Source organism: Rousettus aegyptiacus, unplaced genomic scaffold (assembly GCF_014176215.1).
Source record: "Rousettus aegyptiacus isolate mRouAeg1 unplaced genomic scaffold, mRouAeg1.p scaffold_m13_p_6, whole genome shotgun sequence".
In the NCBI taxonomy this organism is placed as follows: Eukaryota; Metazoa; Chordata; class Mammalia; order Chiroptera; family Pteropodidae; genus Rousettus; species Rousettus aegyptiacus.
This window is the reverse complement of record NW_023416309.1, coordinates 109,879,271-109,893,437: the sequence shown is the minus strand read 5'-3', so window position 1 is coordinate 109,893,437 and position 14,167 is coordinate 109,879,271. Positions and strand designations below refer to the sequence as shown.

Here is a 14,167-nt window from a genome sequence, read left to right as displayed (position 1 = left end):
GCCCGGTTTCTGGGCCATTTCGCCCCCAGTGTCCTCCACCCACCCCTCCTACTGACCCGCCCCTGCCAGGGCTCATGAAGAATTCCCGCTTTCTCACCCCCGCCCTCCCTCCTGACAGCCGGAAGCCTGGGCGGACTCTGGAGCACCAGGGCGGTAGGGCCGGGACGCCTCGTGGGACGTGATCTAATATTGAGCGAAGAGGCAGAACCTAGCCCAGGCGGGAGGGAGAGTGGCAGCGGAGGGGCCCGCACAAGGGGAGGCAGTGACTCGTTCACGCGTTCATTCATTCATTCGACAAACGTTCTTCGGAGGGCTCGCCACGTGCCGACGCTGTTCGGGGCTAGGGAGACAGAGGAGAAACCAGCCAGCCAGATACCCAGCTACCGTAAAACTGACGTCCCCGGGAGCAGGGCAGGCAGACCAATAAGCAGATAAAGATGCCTCATTCCATTTCAACATCCCAACAGAAAACGTCATGGGGGGTTGGACGCCCCGTCATTTTATGTCCCCGCTAAGGAAAAGGGCTGCCGATTAAATCGTGACGTGCCGCCGATTGTCAGACAGGTCCTGATCTCAGACGTCACAGTGCGAAACACTGTGAAAGGCTGTACCTCGAGGAGCGGGTGAAATACAGGGCCCTAGGACGTTGGGGTTGGAAAGTGTGGGGGTGGGGGGACAAACAAGCTTAGGGGCCACGGGGCCACGGAGTGCCCTGCTGAACGGGGTCCGGGGGAGTTTTGGGGGGAAGTCGCATTTGAGCGGAGACCCCAAGGGGGAGAGGGGAGAGTTGGGGTGCCTGTGGGAAGGGTGTACCGGGTGGGGTGGCTTGAGCAAGTCCGAGAGGCAAGGGGAGCCCCCTCTTTCACCTCCCTGTGCAGACCGGGTACAAGGGGGCTTCTGAGGGGCCCCCAGGAAGCACTCGCCCCCTCTGCATGCTCCTTGACGTGGGGCTCTGTGGTCTGGTACGTTAAGGGAAACTCGCCACCAGCCAGAGGTCTCCAGGGCACACAAGAGTCTCTGCTAAACGGTGCAGAGAAATATGCATAGTTTGTCCGACCCAGCATTCCCACGCTGAGCTAATCCTGGGACCTTTTTAGATGTTCTTGAAACATCTACGAGGTAAGGATTTGAGAACAGCCACTCGAGAAACAACCTCCCTCTCTCCCAAGGCCGACAGTGCCGCTCTGAGTAGGTTCTAGAGACGAAGACACACGGGGACCCCCTCACGGAGCCCTGTCCTTCAGAGGTGGAGGCGGGAGGCGGGAGCGGCTGACAGGGCGCCTCTCCCCCAGGTGTGCCTCCGCCCTCCATCACCTGGTACAAGGACGCGGCCCTGGTGGAGGTGGCGAGGCTGAGCCGCTTCCGGCAGCGGAGCGACGGGGGTCTGCAGATCAGCGGGCTGGTGCCCGACGACACCGGCATGTTCCAGTGCTTTGCCCGCAACGCCGCCGGCGAGGTGCAGACGTCCACCTACCTGGCCGTCACCAGTAAGTCAGGCCCTTGCTGTCCGGCCCCCGAGCCCCTCCCGCCCAGGGCACAGCCGCTCTGCTCCAAGCCAGGGGCCTCCCGAGAACGGAGACGGGATCCCTCGCGCAGGAGCCGGGGCCGCCTCCGGCCCCTTCACGTCCTCTCCAGGGTCTTGGAGCCAAGGACAGAGTCACCGGCTCTTTCAGAGAAGCTGCTCTGGACCCAGCTCAGGCATTTCCAACGTTTCTGGGTTCCCTCCCGTGCGGGGCTGAGGCCACGCTGTACCAGCCGGGAAGACTCGCTCACTTCTCTAAAGAGAAGAGCCAGCACTTGAGCCTCCGCTCCCCCACTCGCAAGTCCCTTCCCCACTGGGGGACTCTGTAGGGTTCTATCGACTGCCCCGCCCGCTTGATGGAGCTGCCTTAGCCTTCAGACGGCACTAGGAGCAGCCACACGGGGGCTCTGTCCAAGTGCCAGCTTCCGTCGGGAGACATGGTCAGGGGCCTCCTTGAGCCCCACAGGGCTCGCCACCCAGACCCACAGAGGCCGTGGGGCAGAGGGGGAGCTGGGTTTGTCCGCAGAGGTGGCTGGGGCTAGCAGGGCTGCCATCTTGCTTGTAGCTTCTGATAAGTGCCATGGAGCTAGTGTGTGCCCAAGCCCTGCTCCCACCCATATCCGGCCAGTCGGTTCCTCGAGGGCTGGGATTAGGGAGGGGACCCGGAACGGGAATGCCGCATGGCACTGGGGGAGCCACAGCCCACCCGGGCGGTGGGCGCTGTGGGGCCCGGCCTTGTGGAAAGTGGGCAACGTTCTCCTGCTGCACAACGCTGTTTTTTGTTTTGAGGAACCAGAGCCTCGATTTCATGTTCAGTGAGGGGAGAATCCATTTACCTCATCACGGGGCGGTGTGGGGGGGAGGCGGAGCTCAGGCACCCTCGGTTTCCCCGTGGGGAGGCTTGAGAATCCAGGCAGGGTGGGAGCTGGTGTCACCTGGAGGCTTCCACGGGGCCGGTGGCTAGGGGAGCTTTCGTGGGTCCTCTGTGCATCTCGCCAGGGCCAGGGCCCCATCGGAGCACCTGTGGGCCCCACGCCAGGACGAGCGCCTGGCCCTCGGGCGCTCCGCTGAGGCCGCGGCTCTGAGGCCTTGCTCGTCTCCGCCTGCAGGCATCGCCCCCAACATCACCAGGGGGCCCCTGGACAGCACGGTGATCGACGGCATGTCCGTGGTCCTGGCTTGCGAGACGTCGGGCGCTCCCCGGCCGGCCATCACGTGGCAAAAAGGTAGACGAGACGGATCCGCTTGGGGGGGGCGTGGGCCTGTGGCAGCCTGGGGCGGCACTCGGCACTGGAGCCAGCCGGCGTGGATCGCCCGCACGCGGCTCCCCAAGTGGGCATGGCCACGCCACAGTGCACGCCAGATGCCACCCTGCTGGGCCCACGGCACGGCCCTGCCTCGTCTGAGACCTGTGTCCTGGGGGTCCGTTATGCACTCTGAGTCTTAGGGTCCCCGTCCGCGAACTGGGGACAGCAGCACACACACCTTAGGGTGGCATGGCGGGCGCACGTGAAGGGCTTGTGGTGCGCCCGGCGAGGCCCAGTGAACGATGGTCGAGAGACACCGTGGCGGTGGCGAGTGAGGGTACGAGGCCGGCCCCCCTCCCCAGGCAGCTCGGAGGGCTCCGGACGCCTGAGCCGGCGAAGCCCGAGCTGTTGACCTAAGTCCGCCCACCAGGCGCCTCCTCTGCCCCTCTGTGTGGCACACCCACCTTCACCCTGTTCCTGTGCACACGCACACGCACACGCACACGCACACCTCCGCGCCTCTCCCTCGATGAACCTCTTCCACCGTACTCCCCCGTGCCCCGGGCCCCCCGTGACCCCACCAAGACAGGGGTTTTAATTTTGCCCACTGCTGTCTCCCCAGGGCCCAGAACAGAGTCTGGCACACAGTAGGCGCTCAGTAAATATTTGTGGCGGGAACGTCGGCGCACTCGGGCACGTGCCTAGACGTGCTCACGGGTTCAGCACGCCGGCACACAGGCGCACACAGGCGCACACAGGCGCTTGCGGGCTCCCGCGTGGAGATCCCCCTCTGTACAGTCACAAAAACCTGCATCCTCAGCTGGCTCACACACCGGCACATCCCCCGCCCTCGCCCGCGGTCTGTCTCTGTCTCTGTCTCTGTCTCTGTCGCCCTCTCTCCAGCCACCAGGCGTCCCTAGGTCCCACTGAGCGGGGGGAGGGGTCTGTCCTGGCCAGAGCTGCAGCCCCCACCTCATCCCTTTCCGCCCTGTCCCCATGCCTGGCTGCTCCCACCCACCGCTTTCCTCGGCTCCCCTGAAGGTGACTCTCCAGAAGCATCCTGCTGCAGGATGCCCGTCACCACCTTGTCAGAGCTGCCTGCCCCTCCCGCCACCTCCCTCCCCCCGCCCACCGCCCTGGTGCCAGCTGCATCAGGAGACAGTCCCTGGCCTTCTCTAGCGAAGGGCAGACAGCGTGGCGGGTGAAAGGCATCAGGGGACCTGGGCTCCGGGCCACCCATTCTGTGACCCTGAGCCCTTGCACCTGTCACCGAGTCAGAAACCTCAGCCCGTACCCCGGTTCTGCCGCCACCCTCTGCCGGGCCCTCCCAGCATTTCTGAAGCCGGGAGCCTGCCTGAGACCCCCAGGGCGGCCCAGAGGGGTGGGGCGCGTGGTCTGGGCATGCAGAATCTCAGAGTGCAGGGAGGGCTGCGGGGGGCGGGGGGCGGGGGCCGCGGGCCGCAGCCTGAGCCACCCCGTGCCGCCCGCAGCCGAGCGCATCCTGGCCAGCGGCTCCGTCCAGCTGCCTCGCTTCACACTCCTGGAGTCCGGCAGCCTCCTCGTCAGCCCCACGCACATCTCCGACGCCGGGACCTACACCTGCTTGGCCACCAACTCTCGCGGGGCCGACGAAGCCTCGGCCGACCTGGTCGTGTGGGGTGAGTGTGCGGAGCGTGTGCTGAGCACACACTCACCGCCGGCACCCCCGCGTCCACGCGTGTGTCCGACCAGGGCGCTCCTTACGAGAGGGACTGGGGCGAATCCATTCGGAGGAGAGGGACCGGGGACGTTCTTGGATGATGCCACGTGAGCGAGGGTTTGTGACCTGCTCGGCCGAGCCGGGAGAATGCGGAGGAGACGGACAGCTGTCTCCATTTACGTTTGGGGCAGAAATCAGCAAACTCTCTGTGGAGAGCCAGGTAGTAAATATTTTAGGCTCTGTGGGCCAGACAGTCTCGCTCACGGCTCCTCAGCTGACGCCTCAGTTTCACCGAGAAAGCCATCATAGATGGTACTGAATCCCGTGGGCGCCGCTGGGTTTCCAGACAGGCCACCGGCGGACTCGACCCCCAGACTGTAGTTTGCCGACTTTTGCTTTAAAGGGGTTTCTCAAGCGCTTTCCAGCTCCCAGATTGCCCCACTTGGGACCTGTACCTAAGACAGACGTACCTGTGGGCCACCTGTCTGGGCTGAGTGATGCATTAGACCGGGAAGCAGACGATCCTATTTTTACTCTGACTGGACCACTGACATGCTGGGAACGTGGCCCCGAGCATCCTCCGACATTCGTTTTCTTCATCCCTCACGTGGGTTTGTGGGAGCAAAATTAATGAGTCCCCCCCCCACTACAAATGTAGCTTCCAGAAAGTCGGGTAAAATGGAAGTACGTCGTTCTTTTCAACATTCTGGGACATTCACGGTGGTCGACCTGCTCCCCTGCTGGTCTGTCCTCACCTGCCCACAGAATTCAGCCACGTGGGCCGGTGCACCTGAAGACGCCCCTCCCGCCCACCTGCATCTCACCTGTTACTGTGGAAACCACGCCCCTTCTCACCACGCTGTCTCCCTGCTTTCTTTCAGCCCGGACCCGCATCACCAAGCCCCCCCAGGACCAGAGCGTCATCAAGGGGACCCAGGCCTCCATGGTGTGCGGCGTGGCCCATGACCCCCGGGTGACTGTCAGGTACTCCCCCTGCTGTGGCCCCAGGGAGGCAAAGGGGAGGAGCGGCTTTTAGGGGTACCTCGTAGCGAGGCGAGTGTCTGCGCCAAGGAGGTAGGTGTTGCCGGTGGGGCCAAGGCACGCCCTTGGGGGACCGCTTTCAGAGTCGGTGCAGGGCCGAGGCGTAGGGGGCTCCACGTCAATGACCGGGGGGGATTGAGCTAGCTCGTGCGGAATCGGGGGGCGTCTGAGAGGAGACGGAAGGGGGAAGGGATGCGGGAAATTGGAGGAAAGAGGGAGCTGGGAGGGGGGGAGACAGACGCCTTCGGCACAGCGGGCGCTCCCAGGCCGGCTGCTCCCCGAGCAGACGGCACAGGCGTCTCGGTAAACAGGCATGGGAGAAGCGATTGGGTTGGGGCAGGAGAGGGGTCTGAGGTGGCCCTCAGAAAGAGAGATGAGAGGGGAACGTGCCCAGACTGAGGCCACCCCCAACATGCACCGCGAGAGCCAGGACCTCGAAAGCTACTTGGCCCGGAGGCAACCAGGTCCCACTGTGGATGGACCCATTAGAGAGGCTTGGGCGAGGCAGCCTGGGAAAGCAGCTGCCAGGAAAGGCAGAAAAGCCAGGACCCCTCCCACGCTCCGGAGCAAGACACCTGGGGGCCCGCCCACGCGGAAGGTCTTTGGGAACCAAGAGCAGGACAAAACTTCTGCCTTGAGCTTTGGGATGCTAAGTGAAAAATATGCTTCCTTAGAGATAAACATCCTTCCCCCGTGTTGCCCCTCTGTTTTATGGGCAATACCACCGCGAAGCAAACGGCATTAGGCCGGCAGGGGCCGGGCGCTGACGCCACTTGCAAAAACGGCCCCTCCACTCCAGCGGCAACCGCATCCTGGGGCGCCATCTGGTGGCCACTGTGCAGATCTGCAGTCTGTCCGGCCACATCGCAGGGACCCTGAAAGCCAAGGCTGACGTAAGGGAGGGGTACTAGGCTATTAGACCCACACCTGTTCTCGGAAGGATCCATCTTGGGGCCTAGTTGGAGAAGCTCCTCATTCAGTATTCAACACTGGCCTGTGGTGCCACCACTAATGCACACGGAAGCCTCGAAATCACGTGGCTGTAGTTAGAGCCTTGTCGACAGATAATCCAGAATGTGCTTGCCCTAGATTTGTTAGATTTCCGCTTTTAAAAAATTAATATGCCACCTGTCGAAAGGTTTTCCAAGGGAACCCATGCACCCCCACCCCACAGAACAGTGCTGCGGGTCTCAGACCCATGCATAAACAGTAGCTATAATTTTAGTATCTATTAATTGGAAAATTTTATTATAATAATAATAAACCGTGTTAATTCATTAACGCTTTCAAATAAATTGGCAATTTATTTATAAAAACGTTATCTACTAATATTTGGAAAATACGTGGACATGTTCTTCGTTCTCTAAACAATTCTCAGTGAACGAAGGGATTCGGGACCTCTTACAATATACCCGCAGGCCTGCCCTCCAGGACCCTAGCGACCTACAGATGGGAATTACTGGAGATGGTCATGTTTGGACGCCATTTTTAGAAAGCTGGAAACACACTTTTTTTAAATCTGCCTTTTCCCGTATGAACCAATCGTGAATCTCTTTCTCATCAACGAGTATTTTTACATAAATTCAACTACATGATTATTCAGCCATCCATTTCGTGGATGCCACATAATTTATGTTCCCTAAATGCTGCGTATTTGGCTTATTTCTAAAGTTTTGCTAAAACTAAGAACTACCATTACGAATGTCCCGTAACTAAATATGTTTGCACGCCTTTGATTTCCCGAGGACTAGTTACCATTACTTCGAGCCGAGAGGATGCCTAAAACCACTCATCAAAACCGTTTACCAGCCAAGCTATACAATTACAGATTATTTTGGAAAATTCTTACCCTAAGTTAAATGGACTAATTTTTTTTTAACATTCTATTATGGAAATTTTCAAACATACCCCCCAAAATCGAAAGAACCATATCATCGGCCCTCGTGTACCCATTTCTCTTGGCCTCAGAGAAGTATCGGCACCTTGCCCACCTTATTTCATCTGTCTGCCACACGCGTTTTATGTGATAAGTTCAGTATTTTAAAAGCAAATCCCAAACATGTAATTTCACACTTAACTAGGTCAGCGGGCGTTTCTTACTGAAAAGGACTTTTCACTAAACATAACAACCATGTCCTGTGTCACACCTAACACAGTCCACAACGATTCCTTGATTTCCCCTCCTACCGGCCCACATTCCAGTCGCCCCGATTGTCTCGAAGGCGTTTGTTTACAGTTGGTTGGTTGGTTGAGCCCAGGGACTAAACAAGTCAGCAACACGCCGTGTTGGGTGGGCGGGTCTCCTTTGTTCTGCACAGAACTCCTTCCTCTCCTTTCTGTTTCTGTCTTTATTCTTGTTTTGTTTTCATGCCATTGATGTGTCGGAACGGCCGAATTCTACAGGATGGAGGTCATCAGCAAACATTTTTCGAAAAGGCCCCGAGAGTAAACATTTCAGGCTTCAAGGGCCGCAGAGTCGTCGTCACAACTACTCAACTCTGCGTCTGCAGTGCAAAAGCATGCATAGACAATGTGGAAACAGAGGGGCACGTCTGTGTTCCAATAAAACTTTATTTAAATGAGCAGACAGCAGGCCATAGCTTGCCGACCCTGCTGTAGACTGTCCCATCTGGATTTGGCTATCTGCCTTTTCATGGTGCGGTTCACGCGTTTTCCTGTCCCTTGTATTTCTAATGAGATTCGCGTAAACTGCTAATTAGATTCGAGATCAGTTTGGCTACGAACCCTTGTCACAGGTCGAGTTCAGTTTTGCTGCGAACCCGTGTCACAGGTGGTCACATGTGCTTCCCGTGGCGCCACATCCTGGGGCAGAGAATGTCTGCTTGCCATAGGCTGTTTTTTAAGCAGGAATTACTTTCTGCAGCTACATGTGCTTTTAAGCAAAATTCTACCCATCTCGTCAATGCTGGCAAGGATGATTCCCTTCTAGAGAGATGCATTGCAGGTGATTACTTTCGGCGATTTATATATACGTGCTTGTAAAAAAAAAAAAAAAAAGCCTTAAAAATTAACTTGGCAATGACGCCGCTGTGAATTTATCCTTGTGGAAATGACTCAAATTGCATGTAAATGTTTTGCTGCAAGGATGTCCATCACGGCATTAACTATAGTACCAGAACACAAGGAACTAAACTGGACTCTAGCTTCACGGGATCCACGAAAGAGCATTCACTCGTATTTGAAGCCGCATGCAGCAGACAAAAACCATGGCGTGGAAATGTCGCAGTGACAGGAGTTTACGGTATTAGGTCGGGCGGAGAAGGCAGACAACGGACAGACGGACAGCGAGGCTCAGTAAGCGTTCCCAGGATCACAGAGCTGATACGTGGCTGAGGGACAGCACCGGACAGGGCACTCTGACTCCAGAACGGGGTAGCACTGTGGCACTCAGCCCAGAAGGGCAGGGGAGAAGGGTCCGGAAGGCATTCGCTCCGACGCTCATCAGTGTTACCCACTATGGGAAGATGTTTCAGTTTCTCTTTCCTTCTTCTTTTCTTTTTTTTCTTTCTTATCTGTACTGGCTACTTTTCTGATTTTTTTTTTTTTAACGTAGGTTAAAAATACTGCGGTCTCATTCTCCGTAGTATTCTTACATCCTCTTAACTCACGGAGTTCGAGGGTCCTGTGGCTCAGGGAGGGCCACCACCCTGAGCGAGTGAGGGGTTCTGGGTGAAGTACCTCAGCCCCCACCCCATTCCCCACCCTGGTTCTGGGCAGCCTTCCCCGGCGAGTGACAGCATGGCCCCTTCCTGGAGCGGGCACCTCACGTGCGTTAGTGACAGTAATGGTTGTATTTCTTTGAGAACAATTGCACAGCAGGTATTTCTTATTGTCAGATGTGGGCATGTGTGTAATTCCTTAAGTCCCCCTTGTACCGACTGACCGAAGGGAAAGTGATTTTTCGGTCACTAAAGTAGGTTTGTCACAGTGATGCATTGATCTAATGATTCTCCTCATAAAACTAATTCCTAAACGTAGTCCACGTGAAAACGTCCATTCCTTGTTCAGCTGTAATCTTTTAACCTCTTTAGAAGAAAACCTTTTGCCTCCTCTTTTGTGCTGGCTCTGAGCAGTGGCTTCTGGCCAAAAGTAGCAAGGCTTTGACCTAGACCTGAACCGAAAGTGTAAATGGCCGATAATGAATCAATGTGTTAGCTCTCCCGTTCAGGACAGGCATCCTCCTCCATGCAGGGATGACGGACTGCCGGCTGGCCCTGGTCAGGTTCTCCGATGCCTCCCCACCTCTCTTTCCTGATTGGCTCTTTTTATTCTTAGGTACGTCTGGGAGAAAGACGGGGCCACCTTGGGCATGGAGAGCAGCCCCCGCATCCGCCTGGACAAAAACGGCTCCCTGTACATCTCGCAGACGTGGTCAGGGGACATCGGCACGTACACCTGCCGTGTGCTCTCGGCTGGAGGCAACGACTCGCGCAGTGCTCACCTGCGTGTCAGGTAAGGGCCACCTGCCCAGGCCCCGGGAAAAAGAGGCTCAGACAGCAATGAGAAGGCTCATTTTGGCAGGCCGCCAGGCCACTCGTGACCTGGGCTCACCCACCTTCTCCCAGACATACCCCGGAATCCTCCCAGGTCTTTCCCCAAGCTGAGTTGAGGTCCCTGCAAGGGTGGGGGAGTCTGGGTCGGCTTTGGCCAGGTGGGCTCCAGTGCCAGAGAGAAGAATCTGCAGGTAGATGGCCCGCAGGCCGAGTTTGACAGCTGAGCACGAGGCCTCACGGAAGTTCAGTCGGAGTCCTGGCTGCCTGTCTGTCACCTGACTCTGGACCACCATGTCTCTTTCCTCCAGGCAACTCCCCCACGCCCCTGAGCACCCAGTGGCAACGCTCAGCACCTCAGAGAAGCGGGCCATCAACCTGACGTGGGCCAAGCCCTTCGATGGGAACAGCCCGCTGATCCGCTACATCCTGGAGATGTCCGAGAACAGTGAGGCTCACGCCCCGGGCAGCCCCGGTGGTGGCACAGGCCGGGTGGGACTCTAGTTTACCCTCATCCGAGTCCCCTGCCTTCGGCAGACCCCCCCGGGGAAGCCTCAGCCTCCTCATCTGTCAGATGATGGGACCTGCCCCCTGGGGTCTTTGTCATAGTTGAAGGAGACCATACTTTGGAGGTGCAGGACCCAAGAGGACCTGCCACACCAGAAGCCTCCGAGATGGTGGCAATTCTTTTTCCTTTTATCCTCCAAGTCCCCAAGCTGTGAACTCCAGAATTAGCAGACATCATTTAAATGGTGTTTTAAATACAGGTTGCCTGGAGCTCATCGATTTGAGGGGAGGGAAAAAAGATGGGAAAAAAAACAGATTCATCTCTGTTCCCATGAGCCCTTGCTTCCTCCCCAGCACCCTACGATCCCCCAGGACTCAGAGGCTAAAGGGACCTAGAAAATGACCGATTGGTCTCTACTGGGCCAAGTGGGGGTCCCACTCCTCTGCTAGCCCACATGCGGCTGGACCCCTGCTGGGAATGGGGGTAAGACACGGGGCCCCCAAGATGCCCACCTCCGCCTCCCTCCTCTGTCCTTGCAGATGCGCCCTGGACCGTGCTCCTGGCCAGTGTGGACCCCGAGGCCACGTCAGTGACGGTCAAGGGCCTGGTCCCCGCGCGCTCCTACCAGTTCCGTCTCTGTGCGGTCAACGACGTGGGGAAGGGGCAGTTCAGCAAGGACACGGACAGGTGAGGGAGGCGAGCCCTTCCAGGCGGGGCTCAGCGGCAGCGACCGAGGGAGGAGCTGCCAGCTGCCAGAGCCAACGTAGCACCCGGGGCCCACGGCCGGGCAGGTGCTGGCCGGGTCTGTTTGAGCCTGCCGGCCTTCGGGCTCCGGGCATCTGTGGAGTCGGGGGTGACGACATTCACCCCGGCCTCACGGGGACACAGTACGGATGAGATGAGAACGTGGGTGCGAAGCCCTGGGAGCAGCGCCCGCCGCGGCATAAGCGCGGACCGAATCTGGTTATCCCTCGAACCGCGAGCCCAGCGAGTTCAGAGCCTCGGCCGCCGGCTCTGTCACGTGAACGTGCAGTTCCGGTGGGGCAGGGCGTCTGCGGGGGCCTCCGCGGCCACGGCCTCAGGTGTCGCCAGCCCTATTAGGCTTCCAACGAAGCCTTTTTAAAACGATGGAAATGGAATAAAAGCATCAGGTCATCATTTTCAGCATCACACGGTAACACCCACTTGTGTAGGAGGCGAGTCCCGACCACCTCGGCCCCAGAGGACAGGCGGCCGCCTCTGTAACGAGGAGGAAGTCGTCAAGAGGTCAGGGTGACGGCGGCGAACCGCGTGCGCCAAAGCCGTGCGCTTTGCTCTTTATTTTTTATGTTTATTTTCATCTTTTCCAGATTTATTGAGACATAGTTGACGTAGGACCTCATGTAAGTTTGAAGTGTGCGACGTGTGGATTGGGCACGCCCATACACTATCACAAAACGACCGCCAGTGCGGCGTTAGCTGACGCCTCCATCACGGCGCAGAACGGCCTTCTGTGCGTGTGTGGTGAGAAGATGCAGGGTCCGCCCCGTGAGCACCTGTCCAGCGTAGGATGTAGTAGCATTAGCTATAATCGCCGTGCTGCACGTTGGGTCCTCAGAACTTCTCCATCTGTGGCCAGCGTCTCATTCACGCCACTCCCCAGCCCTGGCCCGACCCCCGTCCGCTCTCTGGTTTTCTGCGTTCGGCTTTTCTTAGACTCCACGCATAAGGGATGTTGTACAGTCTTTTGTCTTTCTCTGTCCGACTTAATTTACTTAGCATAGTGCCCTCAAGATCCATCTGTGTTGTCATAAATGACGGGATTTCCTTGTTCGTGGCTGAATAATATTCCAGTGTGTGTGCGTGTGTGTGTGTGTGTATGCGTGTATAGTTCTTCCACTCATTTTTAGAATTGGCTCATTTTTCTTTTTCCGTCGAGTTGTATGAGTTCTTTTATATTTCGGATGTTGACTTCTTGTTGGATACGTGACTTGCAAATGTTTTCTTTCCTCTCATGGGCTGTCTTTTCATTTTGTTGATTCTTTTGTTGTGCAGAAGTTTTTCCGTTCGATGTAGTCCCATTTGTTCAATTTTTTTTTTTTTTTTGCTTCTATTGCTTGCTCTTGTGGTGTCTTAGCCAGGAGATCGCTGCCAAGACCAGTGTCAAGGAATTTTTTCCCTATGTTTTCTTCTAGGAGTTTTACAGTTTTCGGTCCTATATTTAAGTTGTTCATCCATATCGAGTTCATTTTCGTGAGTGGTGTAAGAGGGGGTCTTCTTTCATTCTTCTGCATGTAGCTAGCCAGTTCTCCCAACACTATTTATTGAAGAGATGATTCATTCCCCACTGAGAAGAAGATTGTTAAAATGTCCATTTTACTCCAAGCCACCTATAAATTCAATTCGATCTCTCTCAAAATTCTGATGACATTTTTCACAGAAATAGAAAAAAAAACAATCCTGAAATTTGTATGGAGACAAAAAGATCTCGTATGGCCAAAACAATTCTGAAAAAGAAGAACAAAATCAGAGGTATCATCCTTCCTGATTTCAAACTATCCTGTAAAGCTATAGAAATCAAAACGGTATGGTTCTGGCATAAAAATGGACACATAGAACAATGGAACAGAATCGGGAGCCCGGAAGTAAACCCTCATATGTATAGTCCACTAGTAATATTTGACGAGGGAGCCAAGAATGTGTTTTGCTTTTTAAAAGACACTTTTAGATGTGTACACAGACCTCTGGCCTAAATTAATCATTGTGGTTTGCCGCGGTTCCAGTGAGCGCTCTCTGGCTTTCGCTGGGGGGGCAGGGGGGGACCACAGGGGACGCGACATTCGAACCGCAGCGAGAAGTAGTGGGTAACAGCCCAGCCTGGAGAGCGTCACGGGAGCACTGATTCATTCATTGTGTATTGAGCACCGCCTGACGATGTGCCAGGCCATGCGTGGACCCCTAAGCGTGGTGCCGGGAACAACGTGGGTACGGCTCCAGTGACAGAAGGTGTCAGCTCTTAGAGAAAACCACGCTACGGCTTCTCCAGGCTTCCCCGTATCCCACCGATTTGTCTTCTTAGTGAATCTTCCTGCCGATGGCCCTGAGTCAACGAGAAAAAGGTTCAATCTCCCTTACTGCAGGCTTTACAAGGCTATGGGAGTGTGCGGTGCGCTCTGCAAAGCTATCTGTCAGAAAGCAAAAACACAAAAATAAACAGAAAGGCAAAGACATCCATCAAAAATAATTAACTTTTGTTTTTAATGGATGCATGTCAGTGACATGAAAAATACACTGAGGCGGAACAGGGTGTCCCCCGGCAACGCCGGAGAAAGAAACGCAGTAGCACCCGGCTTCGGGGAGCAGGTGGATGTGCGCGCTGTCACCCCCACAGCACGTCGCCCCCTCCCGGCCGCCCTGCCCAGCCTGGGGCTCAGCTGGCGAGCAGAGGACGCCTAGTTAACGTTCGCCGCCAGCCGGCAAACGAGAGTGGGGAGGTAACGCTCCTGCTCCTAAAAGGCGTGGAGGCTCACGTAGGATGTCATCAGCCCCAACTGCCGCTGCTTTGACGGAGGGCGGACCGAGGGCCATGTCCCTCCGCTGCACAGAAGATACGCGCATCTGGTGCTTTATGCTGTTTTCAAAAGACTTGCATGTATGTCG

At 56.5% G+C, this 14,167-nt stretch overlaps 1 protein-coding gene across 2 annotated transcripts in view; it reads left to right on the top strand.

Moving 5' to 3' along the window:
• SDK2 (sidekick cell adhesion molecule 2) overlaps window positions 1–14,167 on the top strand; it is a 233,402-nt gene that overhangs the window by 157,304 nt on the left and 61,931 nt on the right. For both annotated transcript variants that reach the window (XM_016143599.2, XM_016143598.2), the window contains exons 9-15: window positions 1,293–1,487; window positions 2,632–2,748; window positions 4,260–4,427; window positions 5,350–5,452; window positions 9,806–9,982; window positions 10,332–10,468; window positions 11,068–11,215. In XM_016143599.2, the coding sequence (XP_015999085.2) occupies window positions 1,293–1,487; window positions 2,632–2,748; window positions 4,260–4,427; window positions 5,350–5,452; window positions 9,806–9,982; window positions 10,332–10,468; window positions 11,068–11,215 (1,045 nt within the window). The remainder of the gene's footprint in view (window positions 1–1,292; window positions 1,488–2,631; window positions 2,749–4,259; window positions 4,428–5,349; window positions 5,453–9,805; window positions 9,983–10,331; window positions 10,469–11,067; window positions 11,216–14,167) is intronic.